Source organism: Micromys minutus (assembly GCF_963924665.1).
Source record: "Micromys minutus genome assembly, chromosome: 22".
Lineage (NCBI taxonomy): Eukaryota > Metazoa > Chordata > Mammalia > Rodentia > Muridae > Micromys > Micromys minutus.
Window position 1 is genome coordinate 16,246,282 of NC_137957.1, and position 23,956 is coordinate 16,270,237.

The following is a 23,956-nucleotide window of genomic DNA, read 5'->3' on the forward strand; positions in this document are numbered from 1 at the left end:
ATAATTTTAAGATCTACTCAGTCCTGAATTCTGTTACTGTACCCAGAAGGTTAGGATATATGTCCTGACATTGAATTAGTTAAAGTTTTTGGAAGTGAGACAAGAACTTGGTAATCATCTGAACTGTTAGGCTGCTTGCTACTTTGGGACTTGGAGGCGGAAAGGAGTCAGGCGTCTCACTTCCAGAAGGAGTTTAGTGGGAGGAGTAGCATCTCTTGACATCAGGAACTAGTAGTTAAGGGGTTTTACATAGCCCTTTGTAATTTAACATCCCAGGATTCCAATTGAGGGAGGAGAGTTAAAACTAAACAGCTTGAGGATGAGAAAACTGCTTGTTACCAACCTTCTACGGCAGTGCCTTAGAGCTTTACTGAACAAATAATTAGGTCTTTAAAATATTGCTTTTCGGAGCTAGAGAGATGCTCTGTAAGTTAACATACAAAAGAAGGCCTGAACCTGAGTTCAGTTCCAGCACCATGCCCCATTTTATCCTGAGTCTAATTCTCTCACATGATACACACATAGATTACCTACCTCCCCCCCTCATTTGAGGTGATAGTTGAAGAGAAAGCCCTGGATGCCATTGCCCTATTTTGAAATGAGAAGAGAGTTTTCACTGTATGAAGCATCTTAAGATTTTTGGGGCTATCAAGCCACAAAGAAGAAGAAAACATAGATCTTTATATGTTCCTTTGGTTGAATACCCAATAATGTCACTAGGTTTTCTAGTTATAGGCAGTGTAAATATGGGCAAATTGTGACACTATATTCAGACCTTTAAACATCTGTATCACAGGCTGAAGAGTCGGCTCAGCGGTTAAGAGCACTGACTGCTCTTCCAGAGGCCCTGAGTTCAATTCCCAGCAACCACATGGTGGCTCACAACCATCTGTAATGGGATCTGATGCCCTCTTTTGGTGTGTCTGGAGACAGTGACAGTGTGCTAATATATATAAAATAAATATTTTAAAATCTATCACATTTGAAAAATAGACAAATACGTATTGAGGAGGTGCTTTCAGATAGGGCCTCATTATGTAATATGGGCCCCACATCTGTGTGTGTGTGTGTGTGTGTGTGTGTGTGTGTGTGTGTGTGTGTGTGTGTGTGTGCGCGTGCGTGTGTGCGCGCGCGCGCTCATGTTCCTGTTTATGCTGGAAAGGCCAAAAGAGAGTGTCAATCTCCTGGAACTGGATTACAGGCAGTTGTAAACGAGCTGCTACGCATGCTGGGAATTGTACCCAGGTCAGGTCCTTTGGGAGAACAGAGCAAGTGTTCTCAACCACTGAACTAGTGTTACTCATCTTCAGTCCTCAGTGGGCCAGCTTGAAAAGCTTATGGGGGCCTCTGTTTCCCTCCATTCTCTAACAGGCCAAAACAAACATGAGACAAACCTTCATAAGTAGATGAACAGACATTAAAGTAATTAACTAAAGAATCAAACTAATAACAGAAGTTTTTACCAAATGGTACAGCTCACAATGAGAATCAAAAGGCTAGTTGCCTTTACAAAGGCCTACTTGGTCACAAGGCCTATCTGTGGTAGTAGTTCAGGGAGATGAGCTCAAACTCAGATGGTAGCCTCCAACAGAGCTGCTAAAAAGTGAAACGAGTTGAACCTGAGGAGCTTTTGGAAATGATGCTATGAGAGGGCAGGGAATATAAACATGCAATCATTAGTTCCTTTAAGCAGAAAACTGACCAGATTAGAAAACTGCCTCCCCTGGACAGAGCAAACTGCTGCTTGTATGATGTAAGGGGAATTATGAAATTCAGGATTGGCAAACCTGCAGAGGCAGGAGGAAGTTAGTGTAGACTGAAGAACTGGAAGAACTTCGGAGCTGGAATCTTGCAGTGTAGCTCAGGTTAGACTCAAGCCTAGGTCGCCTGAGTTCAGAGATTTTAGGGATGCACTGTTGTACCTGGATGATGTGTTTCCTGTTCCTGTCCGTCACACTTATTCTTCTAGAACGGTATCCCAGTGAACAGGGATTTTCTCTATTCATTGAGTATATGCTTGTTCTCAACTACTTACATTGATAGTTGTAAGTGGTTTGGGCTGTTTGTTTCCTATTGTCATAAGATGCTTTGAGAAAAGAGAGATAGGTATGTCATGTTAGCTTGTAAGTGATAGGATGCCTTTAGTGATGTTTCTCAGTCACCACCACCCCAACCCTCGTTTTCTCGTCTTCCATTTTCTTTGGCTAACCTAATTGAAATTATTGCTAATGCATGCTTCCAGATTCGTGGATCTTAGTCAGTAAATTGAGGGAGGTGCAACTCAGATTGCATACTAGTACAGGTCAGATGTGCTGCCAAAGACATGAGTGGGCCTCTTTGAGTTAGAGGACTCAGGGCTCTGGGTTGTTGTCTCAGGCCTTGTGTTATGCGCTCTAGGAGGAAGAGGTGGCGTTTGATTGCAGAGGGAATACTAGGGTTGGGGGGGGGGGTGTCTCTGTTTTGCTTAACAGGCTTTGCTCATTGCCTTACTCGTGATTGTCCAATCTTACATACAACGCCCAGCTATGGGCAGGCATAAGATAGTATTTAGGAATTTTCTCTTAAAAGTTTACTGAGCAGTTTGCCTTACCACACAATATACCAAAACTAGTTCAGGTCAGATCTGCCCTCCCATCCTATTCCTAATATATATAGGGCTATATTTTGTCCTTGAAACAGGGCTTCTTGAGACTTGCTAGGGGAGATTTAGAAACATTCTATTGTTTGTGGTGGAGTGTGCTTGTAGTTGGATGCAAGTTGGAAGCAACTTAGGATGCTCGAAGTGTGTTTGTGTGTGTTGGGAGCGGGGTGTCTTAGGATCCTCACTATTTGTATGACTAGTGCCTGCTGGTGCAGGTCAAGAAAGGTATATGCATTGCTCAAACAAAGAGGTGTCACGAGTGACGAGCTGTTTACTTCTCTGCACCAGTAAGATAGAGTACAAAGTATTGTCTAGTTCTTTGTATCTTACCTCGTTTGTGTGTGTGTGTGTGTGTGTGTGTGTGTGTGGGTGGGTGGGTGGGTGTGTGTACCATGTGCATCACATGTGTGAATATTAGAGGACAGCTTTGTGGAGTTGGCTGTTGCCTTCCACCTTTACATGGATTCTGATTATCAAACTCGGGTGGCCAAGACATTCACAGCAAGTACTATACCGGAGCCATCATACACACTTTTAAATTAAATCTATAGTAAACTTGCCCAGTGCTCCCCTGGAAGTCTAGTCTAGTGATCATTTTATGTAAATCTGCTGGTCTGGCTGTTTTACAAAAAGCACATAAATACCAAGACTTAAGGTTGTTTTTCTTCTTCTTTAACAAGGTACTAAGTGTAACAGTTGTGCATCATGCGTGAATATAAGCTGGTCGTTCTTGGCTCAGGAGGTGTTGGGAAGTCGGCTCTGGTAAGTTCTTGCTTAATGCAAGCTTTTTACTTCAAAATGCTCTTTTCTGCTGAGGTAGTTTTTGTTTTGTTCTCATATTTAGTAGTCAAACGTAGATCTTGGAATTCCTAATTTGCCTGCCTTTACATAATTCCAGGAATGCTGAGGTTATATCTTATAAGGCCACATCCATTTTATGTAGTGATGGGGATAGAACCTAGGGCTCGAATGGGTGGCAAAGCACTCTGGAAAAACGACAGCTTAGCTTTTGTTGTTCATGGTTTTTGTTTCCCTAGATATTTGTGTACCCCACACCCAGTTCTTTTAAAATATGTTTTTGGTTATTTGCCTTGGTCTGATTAGGGCAAGATTCCATAACTTTACAAGAAGCTTAATTTTTTTTTTTTTTTTTTTGTAGTTTTAGATAGTTATTGGGTGCATCTGGATGGGTAGCGTTTATGTTATATGAGAATTAAGTTTAGACTTTACAGAGAGTAGCAGCCTATATGTGTGTGTATATTTCCATGTTATGCAATATAGAGAAGTTAAGGTTTTTTTTTAATTTGTAATAGTTGTATGTATATATATTTGCAATTAGTCTTTTTTTTCAAGCCCTTGACTATCTAGTTTTGTATTATTTTAATGAGCATATTTTCCCTAGCAAGGTTAGCTTTAGAAGAAATGGTTTGATGTGATGATGGTTGGAAAATGGAGAACACAGAGAATCCGCTTAAATCAGAATTTAGCAAAGAAGCACAAGACATGAGTGAAGAAGAGAGTGATGGTCCATTCCTGCAATCCCAGCACTTGAGGCTGAAGCAAGGTCCAGTTAACGGCCAGCCTGGGCTACACGGGACTGTGGATTGACTCTCTCTTCACTGTTACATAAGATGAACCATCTTACTTGGTCATTTTAAATGGCCACCTAATGCTAATGGTTGTGCATGCCTTTAGTTCCAGCACTCAGGGGGCAGAGGAAGGTGGAACTGGGAGTTCAAGGCCACCTGGTCTCCAAAGTGAGGGCCATGACAGCCAGGGCTACACAGAAAAACCCTGTCTCAAAACCAGAGCAAAGACCACCTAGTGTAGAACTTGACCACCCTTACATCAAACTGAGAAGTGTATATAATGTGACATTTGCTTTTTGTTTGTATCTGCAATAATGGGGAGATGTGTTGACTGTGTTTATGGGTTAAAATTGCAATGCCAGCACTCCATAAATACTGTTTGAGTCACTGTTGTGCTTACTGTATAGCATAGTGAACAGTTAACACTGTAGTTAACAATGACAAAATCTTTATATGTCCAGTGCACACCCAAAGAGTTTGTCCTTATCCTGAAATACTTTTGATCCATAGTTGGTTATGAAACCCACAGTGACAAATAGTTAACTGTAATTTAAAACTACAGATTTAAGCTGGCCATAGTGGTGCATCCTATAATCCAACACTTGGGTAAGAAAGACCAGAGGGTCACTGCAAGTTCAAGACCAGTGTGCTCTATTGAGCTCCAGGTTAGCTAGAGATACATAGTGAGACCTGTCTCAAAAGTCACAGATTTGTTCTTCCTTTTGGAATATAATGTTATTTTTTATTTTTTTTCCAGACTGTACAGTTTGTTCAAGGAATTTTTGTTGAAAAATATGATCCTACGATAGAAGATTCTTATAGAAAGGTATGTTACTTTTTAAAAGCCTTTTGGTTTTAGTGCAAATATAAAGACTTATTTTTAATTTTTAATTATCAAATATTTTACACCAAGTAAAATAAAAAGATGTCTGTTAGAAGAAAATTCTTGTGCTATTTCTTGCCTTGCCTACTACTGTCAGCTGTTCATAAGCATTTATATGCACGAGTGTGTAGAACTTTTAAGCTCATTCTGACCTCAGAATTGTGACTTGAGTGTCACTTCATACAGCAGCCCCATATTCCCAGGCCTCACACACTGGAAAGACTAATATAGACTTCAGCTCGCTTACTCTTCTGGAAGCAGCCTCCAGTGGGCTTCCCATCCTTGCTCCTTCATGCCTCCTTGAGCCTGCCACAACAGAAGTCCCGCAGTTTGCTAACACAGCACATGTTGATAACAGTGTGCGGACATTTTAAATTTAACAGTGTGAGAGTTGTCCCTCTACCTCTCTGAAGCACCTGGTCTCCTCCACTTTGCCACTTGCCTACCACAAAGCTGGGACCTCTTTCCTGCAGCCCAGCTGTAAAGCACAAGTAGCCTTTTCCTTCTTACCTAATTCTAAATACATTCAGTTCCTGGACAGTGTTCAGAGGGATAACACGGATAGGCACTTTACTTCACAGTAATGACACTGCTTCCATGCCTCCAGGAATTGTGTTCTGGTGGATGAGACAGCAGAGTGCCCTGGGAAATAGAGCTGCAACACCAAGTTGGAGCCGTGTGTTCGAATGCCATAACTATGGGCATTCTTATTAAAAACCACCACAGTGACTTACAAAGTATTTAAGTATCATTTGGTTTTACTCTGTAAAGTTCCCATAGCTTGTTATCTGCTGTGCTCTATTATCTCTCCTTTGTTATCTATTGTTGTGGATATTTTGTATGCATTAAGAATAAAGGGATATTTTAATTATGTTTTTCTTTAGCAAGTTGAAGTAGATGCACAGCAGTGTATGCTTGAAATCTTGGATACTGCAGGAACGGTATGTAAAACAAAATTATCAAAGATATGCAGTGTGTAGGACTGGTTTTTATATGTTGCACTTTCTAAATGTGGTAGACCAGTAACAAAGACATTTTTTAAATGCTAGAGTAAAAATTTTTATGGTTCGTGGTTGTACTGATCCATTTAAGACAATCTACTATGTATTTCAGATAATGTTAACAGTGCTTGGATGCACATTTATTATTTGATGGTGGTTATGAAATGGTTATGTTTGGTAGCTATCAGAAGTCCTTTGAAGTAACTGTCAATTCTGTTACTGTAGTGAAATGCCTATAGCCAACTATTAACTCTGTAAATGTAGGTTTGTTTTGGTTTTTCTGGAGGTGCAAGGCCTAAGAACTAAATCTGGTGATGGCTTTGTTCCTGACAGAACCCCAAGACAGTTCATAACAAGTGGCAAGACACAGGAACATGCATACCTGTGTTTCTTCCCCTCCTGTAAGAAGCCTATTTCGCCTAACAACTTGAATCCCAATTAATTCTTCCCAAAGGCCTCACCTGTTATGTCCATGGGGTTGTTTCTGCTCTCTGGATACCTCAGAATGAGGGTTAAATTTTGGCATATGAAGCCTTTGGGACTACTCAGTCATTGAGACCATAACAACCAACTAGGTTTGTAAGTATCCAAAAGTTAAGAGAAGGATTCTGGGCACAAAAATGCCAGACACAGTTCTCCTCCACAAATGCCCACACCCTAGTGAAAAAGTGTAGAAAAAAACACTAAGGTACAAGCTTCCATGCAGACAGCCCACACAATGATGGCTTTGTGTTGTGCTGTTCCTCTGGGACAAGACTGGAGGTTAACACTGACAGGTTAAAAGTTTCTGTTCCGGTTGAGCATGTGTCGAATGTGCATCTGTGGTGTGGGTTTTCAGGCGGTGTCTAGCTGTAATGTGTAACTGTAAGAAGTGTCATGTGGCTATACTGTGCTTCATTATGCCGTTTGTGTGGGTTTTTAAGTGATGTAATTTGGTATGAAAACACGTTCTTGTCTTTCACACTTCCTCCTACAGGAACAGTTTACCGCCATGAGAGATCTGTACATGAAGAACGGACAAGGCTTTGCGTTGGTTTACTCCATCACAGCACAGTCGACTTTCAATGACTTACAGGATCTGAGAGAGCAGATTCTTCGGGTTAAAGACACTGACGATGTAAGCAGTGTCCTCATGAATACTTGCATTTAGTTCAATCCTCTAGTTAATATTCAGTTTTAAAATGCAAATATTCACTCAACTTAATTGGTTGTTTGAGACAGGGTTTCTTGGTATAGCCCTGGCTGTCCTGGAACTCTCTCTGCTGGCCTTGATTTCAGAGATTTGCCTACCTCAGCCTTCCAAGTGCTGGGATTAAAGATGTCTGTGACCACCATCCGGCTTGCCTTTTATCCTTCTTTTTTTATTTTTATTTTTAAACAGTCTAAATGTTTGTTGCTCAGGCAAGATATTCCATCTGATCTCCTTATACTAGAATTACCACCTCCTAGCTCTGTATTGCCTATTTTTAGAGCGTGCGTCTGTGGGGACGCAGCAGGGAGGTGGGAATGAGATGTTAATAGAGTAAGCTGTGTGTGGCTCCATTCACGGTAGACTTCACAGACTCTGCCTATAGCCCAGGCTGGCCTAGAACGTGGAGCAAGCCTCCTGCCTTCTCCCGAGAGCTGGATCGATGGACACAGCCTTTTAAAGAAACATCTAGCCATATTTATCTATGACCATGTGTCTGTATTATGTCTCTATGGGAAAAGGAGCAGTGTTACAGTAAGATACCATGTGAATTCGAAAGCATTAGATTAGGTGTCCTGCAGAGTGAAGCATAATGGAGTCTGAGGTCCATAGGCTTCAGAAAGGTGGCTTTCGTTCCTCGGCACCTGTGGCCCTGCTCCATGAGTTTCTTTGATCTGGTATCAGAATTACAGTAGGAATTGCTACAGAACTTTTGACTCACCAGAGCTAGTGTAGGGCCTAAGAATTTGCATTTCTAACAAGTTTGTAGGTGATGCTGCTGTGGGTGTGAGCACCACACTTTAGTGACCATTGTAGTGCTGGGTCAGCAGAGGCAAGCAAATCTCTTTGAATTCAAAGTTCAGTCCTAAGTAGCAAGTTCCAGGACAGCCAGAGCTTTATAGTGAGGCTCGTACCTCAAAGGGGCGTGGGGGGGCAGGGGGGAACCAGTCATATAGTTTACTGACCTAGGAGCCTTTATGGGAGATGCTGTCATTTTATACACTTCGGTAACTGAGAATCTGGGAGGTTCTGTTTTTCTACAATTGCATTAGTTATTTTTAAAAAATTAATCTCTCTTAAAAGCCTAAATTCTTACTTTTCTTATTTGAATCTTTTAGAATTTTATTTTATAAGTATTGATTTTTTTACTAAGTTGATTTATTTCATCATAGCATATGGAAATGAGAGGTTACATTTAAGACCGTGGGAAACTGAACTTTCTGCTTTAAGGGTCTTCTTAATTTCTCCTTTTTGTATTGTGCAGTTCATTAAATGTGTGTCAGAAACCAAAAAACGTGAAGTTGGTTCACACCCTTAAACATTTTGAAGTGTTGAAATCTGCCAGCTTCTCTTGGTGACACCCTTTGTGCTTCCTTTAAAAAGGTTATTTTGATTACTGTGATTGGGTCCACAATTGTTCCTTTTCTGTAAGCACTTTGTAGCTTGGTCACCATTGTTTGTAATTGTGTTTTTACTCTCACAACTGTCTCTTCAGGTTCCAATGATTCTGGTTGGTAACAAATGCGACTTGGAAGATGAAAGAGTTGTAGGAAAGGAACAAGGTCAGAACCTAGCGAGACAGTGGAACAACTGTGCGTTCTTAGAATCCTCTGCAAAGTCCAAAATAAATGTTAATGAGGTATGTGCACTTGTGCTTAGAAAAGCTTTTATATTCAATATAGCATTGTGAGTTAATGGAGAGGCTGGAGAGATAGCTCACCATTGAGGGGCTTACTATGAAGTTAGTTCCCAGGACTGACATGGTGACATATAACCATCTGGAACTCTTATTCCAAGGAATCCAAGCACCCTCTTCTGATATCTCCGGGAGCCTGCATGTACATTGTGCACATGAATTCATGACACAAACATACACATATAAAAATAATAAATCTTTTCCACATGGTGGTGGCATATGCCTTTAACCTCAGCACTAAGGAGGCAGAAGCGGGTGGATGCCTAAGTTGGAGACCAGTCTGGTCTACCAAGCGAGTTCTAAGATAGCCAGGGCTACAAAAAAAAACCACTTTCTCCAAAATTTAATTAATTTTTAAAGAAAAGTATTATGAAGAACTGCAAGTTAATATGTGCTCTTATAGGCCAAAAAAAATTTTGTCCCACATATGCATGTAAATGAGTAGCAATCTGTTTCAGTTTCTTTGTAATGTACATAGAGTGAAATTATTACTAAAGGGAGAGTTAGGCAAAGGTCAGTTTTAGAAACATTAATTTCATTGAGAATTTGAGGGAATTTCTCTAAAAGGCTAACCCTCAGAAAGATAGCATGGTTCTTGAAGTAGGTAAAGCCTGTAGAGCAAATGCACAGAGACATGAAGAGCGGTCTGAGACTTTCTTTTTTGTAGATCTAACTAAATTAAGTAGAATTCTGCAGCTCTTAAAGTACTTACTTGGAGGGAAATGGTTTTACTTTTCTTTAAAACAAAACAAAACTTGGTACTTGTAAAAACACTGGCTTTACACATTCTGCAAAAGAGTATTCATGTTTTGGAGATAATTGGATTTTGAGTTTGTTTTTTCTCTTTAAAACAAGTAGTAGTAGTGTGGTGGTGGTGGTGGTGGTGGTGGTGGTGGTGGTGGTGGTGGTGGTGGTGATGATGATGATGATGATGATGATGATATGTTTGCAGATCTTTTATGACCTAGTGCGGCAAATTAATAGAAAAACCCCAGTGCCTGGGAAGGCCCGCAAAAAGTCATCATGTCAGCTGCTTTAATGTACTGAATGCATTGTAGCTCTGAGCCAGGTACGTTCATCTCACCAAATGATGTTAATCCTTACAGGTAGATATCATGACATGGCGTGGTAATCCTAGTAACTCAAATTATATATTTCATTTACCTATCATCAGAAGGAAGGTGCTTTGTATAAGTGAATATTTTGTTTATTCAGCACATGCTTATATCCTGGTGGGACCCTGAAGCTGCTGATCAGAGCCAACTTTCTCATCTTAATTATATTTAGATAATTGAGACATAATAGAAGAGAGAAACAAACTGTTTTAAGATGTGCATGGTGTGCCGACTAGGGCTTGATCTCTCCTCACTCAGGAGGACACGCGCCTACAGCAAGCCTTCAAGGCAAGAACTCTTGGTATTACAGTTGCGATAGTCAGGCATAAAACAGGCTCAACTTGACTCAGGACTGTAAACAGTGCCAAGCCCTGCAGTCGGTGACGCCGGCAGAGCTGGAATCCAGCAGGTTGCCAGCTCAGAGTCTGTGCTCACTGCTCTGCTGCAGTGGGTTCTGAAGATGCATACAGTAGGCGCCAACTGCTGTTAAATCAGAACTTAGAGCAAGTCTGTGAGGTGCGAGTCAGCAGTGCTGGAGGAAGGGTTCCCAGCAGGAAGAACAGGAGAACCAAAGGGAGACTCAGCAGACATGTTTATAGATTACAGAAGCAGGCACTGAAACCTGGTGGTGGTGATGGCGGCAGTGGGGCACAGCTTTAATCCCAGCACTTGCTGAGCAGAGGGAGGCAGAGCTCTGAGCCCAGGGACAGCCAGGGCTACACAGAGACCCTGTCACCAAAAAAAAAAAAAGAAAAAGAAGAAGAAGGAAAGTTTTTTGTTGTTTATTTAGTTTGTTAATACTGCTATTTGTCTGTTAACCCTAATTCTTCTGGTAGGATTGGCTTGACCATAAATTCTAATGTGATTTTTTTTCTTTCTATTTTTTTTTAAGATTGATTTATTTCTGGTGTGTGTGTGTTTATGTATGTTTTGCCTGCATACATATATGTATGAGTACCACGTGTGTTTCTGATGTCCAGGGAGGTCAGAAGAGAGTGTTGGATCCCTGGAATTGGAGTTCAGGCAGTAGTGAGCAGCTATGCAGGTGCTGAAAGTGGGACCCGAGTCCTTTGGAAAGGCATCCAGCACTCGTTACCGTTGCACTATCTCTAGCCCCCAGTTTTGTTCACTTTTTAAGCTTTTTTTGTTTGTTTGTTTTGTTGATTTGGTTTTTCAAGATAGGGTTTTACTGTGTAGCTGTGGCTGTTGTAGACCAGGCTGGCCTTGAACTCAGATCTGCCCCCCTCTGCCTCCCTAAAGCTGGGGTTAAAGGCAGGCGCCACCACACCTGGCCTGTGTATAGCTCCCCCCCCCCTTCTTTTTTTGGCCTAGCTTTTTGGTCTGGCTTTTCGGAATAAAAATACAAAAATGTGTTAGCTGTCATTAATATAAAGACTAGAAAAAGAACCTTTATCCTTTGGTTCTTTATTGTACTGTTTCTGTTAATGCGTTTTGTTTTGTTTTCCCCTCCACAGGTCTGAAGAACTGTTGCCCAATTCAACAGTGCCAGCATTCCAACTTTGTTACCCTACCAACATCTTCAATGGACTTTCCTGTGGTGGTTCCCTGCAAGAGGCGGATGAAAGCTACTCATCGGTTTGCACATTCTAATCACTTTCCAGTATCACGAGAGATTTTTACTTATATAATAGTTCTAGAGTATGCAGCTGGTAAAACCAGAGGCTACATCCAGTGTTACTGCTAAGAGACATTCTTCATCCACCAATGCTGTACATGTATGAAAATGGTGTACTGTATACTTTAACACACCCCTTACTTTGTATTGGAGAGTACAATAATGTAAATCCTAAAAGCACCACTATTTTAGCATAATAAAAGAAAGTCCAAAGAGCTCCTATATAGACTACTCCAGATAACTTTGCTTCTTTGATACTTGTAGCTTATTGTAATTTTTTTTAAATTCAAGGTCATTATCATTGTATTATACAAAATAAGCGCTTTGATTAACACAGCTATATAGTTTTTTTAATTTTTCAAAAACCTGTGGAGACAGTGATCTTGTCTTTAAAATATGATAGTCCTCTCAGTATAATGTCTTAGATTAAAGACGTTGCCTTTAATATCTGTTGGGAAGGAAATGTCCAGACTTTTCAAATCTCCTTATTATATGTTTCCTTTTTTTGTTTACATAGGGAACAATGTTTATAGTTGTGTGTACAGTGGGGGTCTACAACAAGAAGTGTATATTTTCAAACAATTTTTTAATGATTTAACAGTTTTTGTAAATCATTTTCCGGCTTCTGCAGCTGTAGATTCTCACTGTGACTCCCTTGCTTGCTCATGCATCCGTGTGTCCGCAATACCAAATACACAGGTTTAGTATCTTTGCCTGTCAGTGATTGTTTCCCGTGTGTAACGTTTTGGTTGAGGTGTTAAATGGTGGACGAATACTGTGGATGTGAATGTGGGAAGTAATTTTAATCATGTGTAATTGGTCACAAGGCCTGATCTGCAGTAACTATTGCTGTTTTATTTAACAATGCCTTGTTGCTTTGTATGCATTAACGTTTGGGTGTAAAGATTGTGTGTCCATCCAACAGGGAGCCACAGTATTTAAATTGACCAACCTGATGTTACAACAACTTTGAGGTGGCCAAATGTAAACTAAAGCCTTAATTAAAGTGGTGCAATTTTGTATAACTTAGCATCCGTAGTTCAATAAATTTGGATTGCCGTGCAAGGGCTTGCATTATAATTACTTGCCACTTGAATGTGTTTTGTGTAATGTTTTAACAGTGCTAGTAAATAAATATGGGTTTACCTTTTTAAATGTAATAGGTGTTATTTACACAGTGTGATTTCATAATTTATAACATATAAGTACACCAGACTCTTAATTAATTCCAACAATGATGAGTGAGAGACATCAAGGTTCAGGTTTTTGTTTTTTTTTTTTTTTTTTTTTTTTTTTTTTTTTTTTTGGTTTTGTTTTTTTCTTTTCTTTTCTAGAATTGTTTGGCTATCCACATAAAACCACCCTTTGAACTTTTCCTTGAGAAAGAACGTTACAAATCGAGCAGTATTACTTAGGAACACATGTCTTCGGCTAGTGTTCTGTAACTCTGGGGCAGGGAAAGGAGGAAGGATTCACATACTTTGAATACTGCACTGTGATTTCTTTTTCAGTGGAATGCAAATCTTTGGGGAATTAATACACAGACATTTCCACCATTTATGCTAAAATATTAATATGGGTATAAATTTTTGATGTGAATTCATGCTACTTTTCTTTCTAGATAATAGATTTATCTTTGTCTTATGTGTGCTATGATTGAATTCTGTGAAATTTATAAACAAGCTCTTAAAAGTGTCCATAGTTTACCAGCTGCTGGAGCACTTACTTCGCGGCACCTTCTAGTTTGCGGGTGTGTGCTGATCCTCACTCGTGCTGTTTGAAATGGGATTAAAGGCTCTCATTTTACGAGGTCTTACTTGTTATGTACTTCAATTACAGAGTTCCAGGCATTGAAAGGCCTAAAGTAAATGTTCTCCTACATGCTCTCATTTTTTTGTTCTTGAGACACGTGTTTTAGTAAAGGGGGGGTTATAATTATCTGGGGAAAGCCCTCAGAACTGGGACACTAAAATCATTTCCATTGACTGTTTTCATCATCGCTGGCCTGGCAGCAGTAAGTGCAGCCGCCCAGGCCAACCAAAGTGCCACCCTGTTAGAATCTACGCCTGTAAGGTTTCTGACCTGGGACACTTGGCGTTCTGTGTCAGGTCCTGTATGCCAGGCTCACCCTGTGCATGTAGAATGCTAACCTAGCACCCCCAACTCCCAATTATGGTGACTAAAAGGAGTCCAGACATCAGATGTGCCACAGTTGTGCTGGCCTGGAGCTCACCCTAGGGAAGAAGGATCTGATGGAGAGAACACTGAGCTACAGACAAGGGTCAGGAGCACAGTAAGTCACCAGGTGGGACCCAGAGCCACAACTGAGTTTTGTGGAGCTCTAGTCCTACCACTCTCGTTCTCTCTATGTGACCATGGCCAGGTATCCTTTCTCCTGTAACCCAGGCTGTCCACACCTAGTGTCATGCTACTGTTGAGCAAGCCCAGGGCGTTGTGAATTGTAGGCAAGGCCACACCGCCTGTACTATCTGTGTCTTGTGCTAAATGATGCTGTTGGCTGGCAGCATTCGCTGGAGTTAATGTCAGTGCAGTCCTGTAGGTCAGCGTGGCCACTTGCTTACCCCTAAATGGCTGCACTTTATAACAAACGCCATTTCTCCCCGTCAGAAGTAGAAACTGCATATGAAATGTGAAAGTGACCGTGCAGATGGACATCCCTGGATGGGATAACAGGAAGATGAAAATAATATAAAAACAATAGGAAGGTTTTAAAAGGACAAGCAAGTCCCTGTTCATGTCCCAAGAAAGAACAGTTGGAGAAGCTAGACTCTAAGAGAAAAGCCTTTTTTTTTTTTTTTTAACATGTCTGTGTAAGAATGTTAAAAACGTACAGGTTTGCTTGTTTGCGTGTGTGGTGCACATGCTGTGTTCCGGTGTGTGTGGAGGCTAGAGATTTAGATCAGGTGTCTTCTGAAGTCTTCCCACCTTACATATCAGGCCACCATCTCTCAATTGAAACCAACGCTTTCAGGTTCTGCTGGTCTAGCTAGCTAGCCACGGTGTCCGGGTCCTTTCTCTGCCTCCTGTGCAGTGAGATTTCACAAAGCCACCCCAGCTGCACGGTGAGGAGTGCACCTCCTGCTGAGCCCTCTCGGTGGTCCCTAAGCAGCTCTTTGGTTTCTGTTAGTTCAGGGTTTTATTTTCCCCCAATTAAGACTGTTTACCATAAATTGACATCAGAAATTCCAGTGCAAAATTCGGTTTTGCTTTCTTTTAATCATCTCATCTTAGGTGTGGATTACAAACAGAAGGCATTGCTGCAAATGTTCTTTTTAGCTCCTCCCTGATGTGTGTTCATTGAGTGTAAACCTCAAGCTGGAGGTGTAACACAGTGTACTTGACTAGCACACACAAAGAAGTACTGGGAATCGGGGATGTAATTTATAATTAATATTCCTACCTTAAGAATAAGTGTTTACTGGTTTGTGTCTCCAACTGTCGGTGTGCATTAACTTGGTGGTTTATGAGACAAATGTATTTTTTACAGTACATCATATTTGACCAACACATGGGCAGTATGAGAAGCAGAAGTGCGCCTTTCACTGACATGAAGATGCACGTGTGCTGGGGACTGGTGCCAAGGCTGACAGTTGCTGAAGCCGCCTCCCAAACCCTTAACCAGGTGGCTTAGGCTGAGGCTCCGTACAAGTCTGTCTCTCTTGTTATTAGCGATTTTTATTTGCTTAGCTTTGGTTTTGAGACTAGGTCTCATTTAGTCCAGGCTGATTTCAGACCTGCTGTGTTGTCAGGGATGACCTTGATCTCATCCAGGCCACCTGGCCAAGATTGCTGAGCTGTGAATGGTGAGGCACACCCCACCACTCCCCGCCTGCCTTAATTTATTCTGAAAAAAATAGACACAAAATGACTGTTACTAGCCAGATGTGTTTTCTGACTTCTGGGGTTTTTATTTATCCTACGTGGTTTAAACCCATTTTCCTTACATCCCCTTTTAGTGGTTTGTAAGTTGCTGATCTTAGGAATTTAAGGTTTTATCTAGAATTCGAGGTATCTACCCGATTGCCGCCTCCCAGCTGGTCTCTGGAGCATCTGCAGTGTTCTAGACCCTGTTCACGGACTCCAGATAGAGCAGCGTTCCGCCTATGTGGAGACACTAGGTCAGCAAAGCTTCTGTCAGCCGTATGTTAAACCTGCACCGAGCCTCCCACCTGGTTAGCATAGAGAAACCTGCTATCAAGTTTCACAAGCTCACAGGCGTTTTCTCACCTGCTATCAGCCAGCTCGTCTGATGGGAAGGAGTGATCAGAACTGTGACTCTTTGGCTTCATGATTGGTTGGACCTAGGCTAGCCTCGTCTTCCTCACTGTTGTTGGTGGGTGAGGTAATTGTCCATCTTCAGCCTTTAGCGCTCCAGCATTTCACTTTTCTGGAAACTACACACTTACCTTAGAGGATTTCTGTGTGAGTAATGTAGCAATCTAAGTTAAAAGGTCACAGCAGTTTTTAAATAAGGCAGAGAACAAAAAGTCTTTCATGGTTTTGTCATCTGCCTATTACCCATTCAGATTTCTATTTATAGTGTGGTGGTCTCTGTCCCTTATGAGGAATGATTTCAGAACGAGAAACTATTACTGTCAAACCTGTAATGTTCAAGGTCTGCGGAAGAGGTGATAAACGTGGTGTCTGCCAACAATTTAATGAGTTCCTCAGCAGTGGGAAGGACAGTCAAATACACTACCAAGTAGAAGACTTGGAATCACATGAACATGCTACAGAGAAGGCAGTTACTCCAGGATGGCGAGGAGCCAGTGAGCTGCACTTAGCCCATATTGCTCTGGTAAATGGAGAAGCCAAACAACTTAAAAATGATTAGAGTATTGGTTAGTAACCAGTTGGTTCTCAACCTTCCTGATGCTGCACCTTTATGTATAGTGACCCCCCAACCATAGCGTTATTTTCTTCGCTGCTTATGATTTTTTTCACTGTTATGATTTGTAATGTAAATGTTTTTGGAGATGGAGGTTTCTCAGTTGGGGTCAAGAGCCCCAGGTTAAGAACCGCTGGAGTGGCTTAGGTGCCAAGGCTTGGGAACCAATGCCTGAAGTTGGTATGGAACCAAGGGATTGGGCACCAATGAAGATCAAATAGAAGCTGGCAAGGAATTGTAGTTAGGGATATACTTAAGGAGAAAAATTTGGGGAAGGATGGTTTTATGTTGAGTGATAACTGTCTTCTCCAGATAGCCGCATTTGAACAGTTGCCCTTACTAATCAGTATGCGTGACGTTTGTGTTCGGAAGAACTAAGCGTGAAAACCTGGTCTAAGCAGACTTGGAATGGACAGGATTGGTCACAAGATTGGTGGGCAGAGGGTGGTAATCATTTCTTACCATACTTCTCACGATTTCTGCTCTCATTCACCGCTTCCTGGTAGGGATTTGAGTGCTGATCCAAGTTACCGGGCCTGTGTGGATCTGTACCAGTGCCCCAGAGCTGGTGCTACACTTGGTAGAGATGCCAGAAGAGAGCCCATTCTTTGGCATTTAAAGATGTTTGTGATGGCAGTCAGAGCCCATCTGGATAACAGTGTAATTTGCCAAACCTTTAATTGCATCTGCAAGGTGCCCTGTTTTTCAGTTGAAGGTAGCATCAAAGGTTTTCGATTTGAGATGTCAGCATAACCTTTGGAGGCCATTGTCTGCCAGTGTCTAAATCAGCAGACCTGTAAAGGTCAGGAGCACCTCAGGCAGTCCTGGATTTAAAGTGCTCCGTAGGGGTCCTGAGCAAATCTAGGATTAGGTGAGACATCCATGAGTCACTACCCCATGAGACATTCCATAATAAAGGAAAGGTGTCTGAATGGTGGTGTTTAGAGAGATCTTTAATTCTGCCTCTGCTTGCTGCCTGGAAAGGGGGCTTATTTCAAGAAATGAGAGGTAAATTGGTGCACTGGCTGGTTTTGTGTCAACTTGACAGAGAAAGGAGCCTCAGTTGAGGAAATGCCTCCATGAGATCCAGCTGTAAGGCATTTTCTCAACTAGTGATCAAGGGCCCAGGCCATTGTGGGTGGTGCCATCCCTGAGCTGGTAGACCTGGGTTCTATAAGAAAGCAGGCTGAGCAAGCCAGGGGAAGCAAGCCAGTAAGTAACATCCTTCCATGGCCTCTGCATCAGCTCCTGCTTCCTGACCTGCTTGAGTTCCAGTCCTGACTTCCTCTGGTGATGAACAACAATGTGGAAGTGTAAGCTGAATAAACCCTTTCCTCCCCAACTTGATCTTGGTTATGATGTTTTGTGAAAGAATAGAAACCCTGACTAAGACAACTGGGTATGGTGACACACACCTAAAATCTTAGTGCTCAGGAGGAGAAGACAGAAAGACACCGGCTCTGACTAAGAAACCTGTCTCAAGAAAGAAAGGGAGCTATGGGTGTGGCTCCTTGGTAAAGCCTTTGCCCAACACAGTAGGATTGATCCTCAGTACATACTCAAAGGGGGTGGGTGTGGAGGGATTAAATGGCCTCGACTTTGGGGGGGGGGTCTTTCCTCAGTTTACAGCCCACTTCCATTCTCCTTAATAATCTTTCTGTTCCATGCCTGCCATAAAAAGCAAGGCTTTTCCTCCATTTCTCTGTACTATATTTTTTTCTTAAGCTGATAAAATTGTTCTTGAGCTGGGGGGGAAAAATACTTAAATGACCTCCTCTGGTGGGTTATATGAAGTTTATTAATAAAGCACTTTCTGAACTTGTATGAGTCCTTGGGCTTGATCCCTGACACCATGAATATTTGAGCAAGGTCAGATTAATTCGACCCACTGATTGGGGATGGTGTATGCATCCAACATTAGGGCTGGGATTTCTGCTTTTCTAATCACACCTTGAAGATGAACTTTGATTCCACCAAGTAATGGTGTGTGTCACCAGAGGTTTGATTCAGACATCATCAGTTATTGTAGAAAAAATGTTTTGCTTCTTTCCTCCAGGAAAGCATGGCGTGGGTCTAATGTCTGAACTGGAATCAGATGTGTTGGTGCACACCTCCAATCCCAGCAGGGCAGAAGCAGGCTGATCTCTGCCTGGGCTACACAGTGAGACCATATATTTTTTTAAAAAATCAATTAGAGACTTTAACACTGTCAGCCATTACCTGATACTAATTGTACCAATATTTAAAGAACTTCCCAGAGGAGGAAGTGGTGCCTGCCCACTCACTCTGAACCAGTACAGGAGATTCTAGCCAGGGCATCTAGACAGGATGTGGCTAATCCTGACTTGTTTACCCTGGGGATGTCATACAAACAGGGCGGATATAATAAACCAAGCGGGTTGGCACATTTTCAATACCACCTTCTCCACCTGTCAGAATTGTCAACTGTATATTGTCCGTCTTCCCAAGCTAGTTACAGGGAAGTTTAGGTTTTGCTGTTGTTTTAAGCTCAGTCACTCCTAAACCTCATAGTAGAACAATAGAACTAGCCATCAGTGTCTTTGCTGCTTTATTGTACTCTGAAAGGGAAAGGTAATGAATTTTAGAGACCAGATTTTTTGATGAGTCTGTATTAGTTGGTATCCTTAGAGAAACAGCTGACAACGACGGGTGTTTAGATGGTTGTATTAGACCAGTGTGCTCAAGAGAACCAGGAGACTACCTCCAACAAGGTCTTCTAGAGCCCAGTGGCCACACAGATGGTGAAGCTGGGTCTCAGCAGCCCTGACTCAGCAGTGCTGACGGTCTGAGATCCCTGGGAAATCTCTAGTCCTCAGTAAGTATGGAAGGGTGATGGATTCTGTTTGCATGGGTAGCCCTGGCTGCTCTGGAAGTGATGCTGTCTTTGAACTCATGAGAACTGCCTGCCTCTGCCTCCTGAATAGATTCTGATGTCAGAAAGGATGGGAGAAGTGTCTGACCCAATAGAGCAAACACCTGCAAGAAGGGGAGGATCCCCTGAACTCCTGTAATGGAACAAAATTGTCCTGATTACCACACACACAAAATAACTGTCAAGAAACAATCCAAAAGAAAGATGTATTAAATGACTAGACGCTTGAAAGCAACAAATTTGTATCACTTATGGGGATATACAGCTGATAATCTCAGCCCTGGGGAAGCTAAGAGAGCCTGGGTATCATAGTTTTAATCTGGACTATATAGTAGACCCTGTCTAAAAACACAAACTGGGCTAGCAGCTAAGCGTACCCAGAGGTTTTCCAAATGACTCAGGTTCGATTCCCTGTGCTTACACGACAGCTCGTAGCTCCAGATGGAGGGGCTCTAACACCTTTTGGACTTCGTTGGGCAACAGGCACACACATGGAGTACATGCAGGAAAACACGCTTACACATAAGTGAAGCTAAAAAAAATGGAACACAAGACAAATTCGGTTGGCCCGTAAACAGATGTTTTAGCTAATAGCCACAGCAATCAACATAAATTCTCAAGAGCTTAACATGTGAGTGAAAAAGGAGTCCCAAGGTTAGTCATTGCTGGTGGAAGTGTGAATCAGAGAAACTTTAGGTTGGCCAAAAATCGGGAACTATCTGCAAATATTAACTAAAATTCAAACTACACCCATTTCACCAGGTGACCCTAATGTCTGTACCAAGTTGATTAAGCATTAGCAGTGTGTGCCTACCAATAGGAAAAAGAATTGAGCAATTATGATTAATACATAGCATGCATATATCAGTGTCCAAGGATATAAACAATGGTTTTGCTGTGGACCACGCCTGTCATCCCAGCCCTCCAGAGGATCGTAAGTTCAAGACCAGCCTGGAGATAGACACAGATATAGACACACACATGCACACCCTGTATCGGAAGCAGTCTGGTCCACAAAGTGAGTTCCTGGCAAGACTTTGTCTTTACAGAGAGGTTTTTTCCATAAGGTTCAGGAGGTATTGGGAGTTTAAAATTGGGAGGGGAAAAAAGTGAAAGGTGTTTAAGTGTCATTATTATATGTAACTATAGATATGTGGAGGGTGACATGTAGTAAAATCGGTATTATGGATAACTAGAATATATTCTTCCTTGACATTATCACGTTATCCTTATGTAAAAATACTTTTAAATTTCACAAAGAATGAAGTCACTAACTTCACTTTTTTTTTTTTTTTTTTAATCTCTTAAAAAAAAAAAAAAAAAAAAAAAAGCCAAGGGTTTGGCTTTCTGATATTACCTGAAATTTGGTCTTTTTATACAGCTAACTCAGGTCAATCTTGAAGGACAAAGGAAAAACACCCCTAGGATTGTCAGCTTTTCCTAAAGATTAAACTCAGTCATTTTAAATTGCAAATAGGGAACCAGGATGGATTTTTGAAGCACAGATTTACTTACTGTCCTTTACTGAGTGATTCAAACTTCTAAGCAGTCTTCAAGGGCATCCCTTGAATGGCCGAGATTCAGGACCCATCTTCTATTTTTAGAACTCACATAATTTTCTTTTAGACGTCAATAAATTTTCACTCACAAGCTATTTTTCAAGTCAATTTCTGCTCTTGATTTGTGAGTTAAATTGACTTTTCTTTGTGTTTGTGGCTCTGGGGATTGAACTATACCACTGAACCGTAACCTCAGCCCTAAAGAGTACATCATTCTGAATTCTCTAGAAGAGTAGTTCTCAATCTTCCTAAATGCTGGACCCTTTAATATAGTTCTTCATGGGATGGTGACCCCCACCCATAACATTATTTTATTGCCACCTCCTAACACTAACTGTGCTACTGTTATGAATGGTAAAGTGGGTATCTGATAGGCAAACCCCTGTGGGGAAAGCTCACTGCTCAAGCAGGTGTTTTACTATTGACAAAGTTAACCATGTTATATATAGTAACATCTAGTTTTCATGGTATTTGTTACATTGTTTTTCAAAGTTACTATCCAGGGGTCTGGAAAGATAGTTCCGGAGGTAAGAGAGCTTTCTGCTCTTGCAGAAGCCCCAAGTTCAGTTCCTAGCACCCATAAATGACCTGTAACTCCAGCTCCAGAGGACCTTGCACTCTTCTGGCCTCCTCAGACACCTGAACACACTTGTGCATGCACACCACACATAAATATAACTCTTTTTTGAAGTTACATCATTTTCTCAGACGACAATGAGGGTTTGCTGTCCCTTTGCTTTCCCAGTCCAGCTTACCCAGCCTGTTTCTGAGGCCTGGAGTCTCCAGAGATGAGAAACCTCACTCACAAGTGGTGGTAATGTTTGAAGATGTAGCCCAGGCTGGCCTTGAACTTGTAACTGTCCTGCCACAGCCTCCTGAGTGTTGAGATGACGCTCGAGCCAACCCAAGGCCTTTGCCTGTGGTTTTTATTTTGGTTTTTTGTTTCCTTTTGTATGGTTGTTTGAGACAGGGTCTCATTGTAGCCCTGGCTGGCCTAGAACTTACTATGTAGTCCAGGCTGACCTTAAATTCAGAGAGATCTGCCACTTAAATGCTGGCATTAAAGGCATTAGTCACCATGCTCAGATTCACCTGTGTTCTTAAGAGCAGAGGAGAGAACCTTCCACACTCTGAAGAGACACCCCAGACATACTCCCAGACCCGTCACACCAGACAGAATAAGGGTGTGGTAACAGTGTAGATCAGAGAAGAAAGAAACCCGGGTGTGACTTTCATCTCCCAATGAGTGAAAATCATGCCGGCTGCATTTGCAGAATACTATCTAGACAGAATAAAAGCTGTCCTAATTAACTCGCCAAACTGTTTTCTAGTAAGTCGTCGAAAGAATGTGGATGTGTGCAGGGCTTACAGGATGTCTGCGTCTGCAGAGATGTGAAGACAGGAACATGGACGCTGAGCAGGCAGTAATGGTTTTGTGGTTTCGCTAGAGAATGTCCTGTGATAACGATTTTAGTTTTGCAGTTGCTCCTAAGATCATTTCCACTATTGACGAGGCCGGCAGTGTCTGTAGAGAGGAGTCTCGGCGATTGATTTCCTTGTCTGGCCAGTCTTTTGTCAGCAAATTCGCACCGCTTTGAAAATGTCACCAGATACACTGTGCTTAAGGTACTAGAGGCAAAAACACAGTGAAAAGGTGTAAAGCAACCACACGATACCGGACTTGCAGCGTAGCTAATGACTGAAAGTGCTTCTGACTGCCTGACTTCAATCTCAGGAACCTATGGGGGTCGGGGGACCTGACTCTGAAAGTTGTTCTATGACCCCCACACATGCACTATGGCATGCTTATATGCGCGAGCGCGCGCGCGCGCACACACACACACACACACACACGACTTAAAAGTACCTAGATTGAAACACATTACATTGAATGGTAGAAATCTAAGAAGTGTTCTCAAGTTTATTACTTCATATTAAAAGTCTATCAGATGTTGTCCTGGTTTGGTTTCTGTTGCTGTGACAAAACGAAGATCAAAAGCATCTGGGGGAGGAGAGGTGTCCTAGTTAGGGTTACTATTGCTATGAACCTAGACGGTGCCCCGCCCCCACCTTGCCCACAGGACGGAGGCAGTTCCTCAGCTGATGTTTCCTCTTCCTAGAGATGTCTAGGTTTGTGTCTTGATCAGCACAGATGTAATTTTTTTTACATTTCTTTTATACTTAATGATCTTTGGTATTTTCAAAAGCCTTTTGATTCAGTGTATGAAATCCTAGCCTTTAGCAGGCTGAGACAGGCAGATGGCCACAAGCTTGAGGAAGATGGGAAGACCGCTCAGCTGATAATTGTCTTGTAAACCCAAGGACTTGAATTCGGTCCCAGAGCCCTGGGGAAAGGAGGTTCGGTAGCACATCAGCAAGCCAGGGCTGGGGAAACACCTCTGGAGCGTGCTGTGGGTCTAGCCTGCAGGTAAACTCCAAGCCAATAAGAAACCCTGTCTCTAAGGAGTGCGTGGCATTCCTCAGGATAACATCTGAAGTGGTCCTACAGCTTCCGTGCACATTCACACATTCATACATACATCCACATGGACTGTGCATGCGTGTGCTTTTTTAATATAAGTTGAGGTAGCAGGAGGGAGATGCCCCAGTGGTCAAGAGCCTTTGCTGTTCTTACAGAAATCCTGGGTTAGGTTCCCAGCATCTCGAGTAGCTGGGGCCACAGACCGTCCTGAAGCACTTAGCTCTTCTAGTGTTTTGAAGTGTGTTCTATTATCTAAGGTCGCGCTGCTCTGCCGTATTGAAGCAGAGCATCCCTGCTCTCTCACAGTACTGACGTCAGTGGGTTTTCTGATTGGCTGGATGGTTGGTTTCTCTGTGTAGTCCT

At 42.0% G+C, this 23,956-nt stretch overlaps 1 protein-coding gene across 1 annotated transcript in view; it reads left to right on the forward strand.

Annotated features, from left to right (window-relative positions):
* Nucleotides 1-12,905, forward strand: part of RAP1B (RAP1B, member of RAS oncogene family) — a 28,955-nt gene extending 16,050 nt beyond the window's left edge. Inside the window, exons 2-8 of the mRNA XM_080935896.1 lie at nt 3,322-3,403; nt 4,988-5,056; nt 5,998-6,054; nt 7,091-7,231; nt 8,799-8,942; nt 9,952-10,068; nt 11,590-12,905. Coding sequence (XP_080792022.1) covers nt 3,347-3,403; nt 4,988-5,056; nt 5,998-6,054; nt 7,091-7,231; nt 8,799-8,942; nt 9,952-10,038 — 555 coding nt within the window. The 5' untranslated portion in view covers nt 3,322-3,346 and the 3' untranslated portion in view covers nt 10,039-10,068; nt 11,590-12,905. The remainder of the gene's footprint in view (nt 1-3,321; nt 3,404-4,987; nt 5,057-5,997; nt 6,055-7,090; nt 7,232-8,798; nt 8,943-9,951; nt 10,069-11,589) is intronic.
* Nucleotides 12,906-23,956: the final 11,051 nt, after the last annotated feature.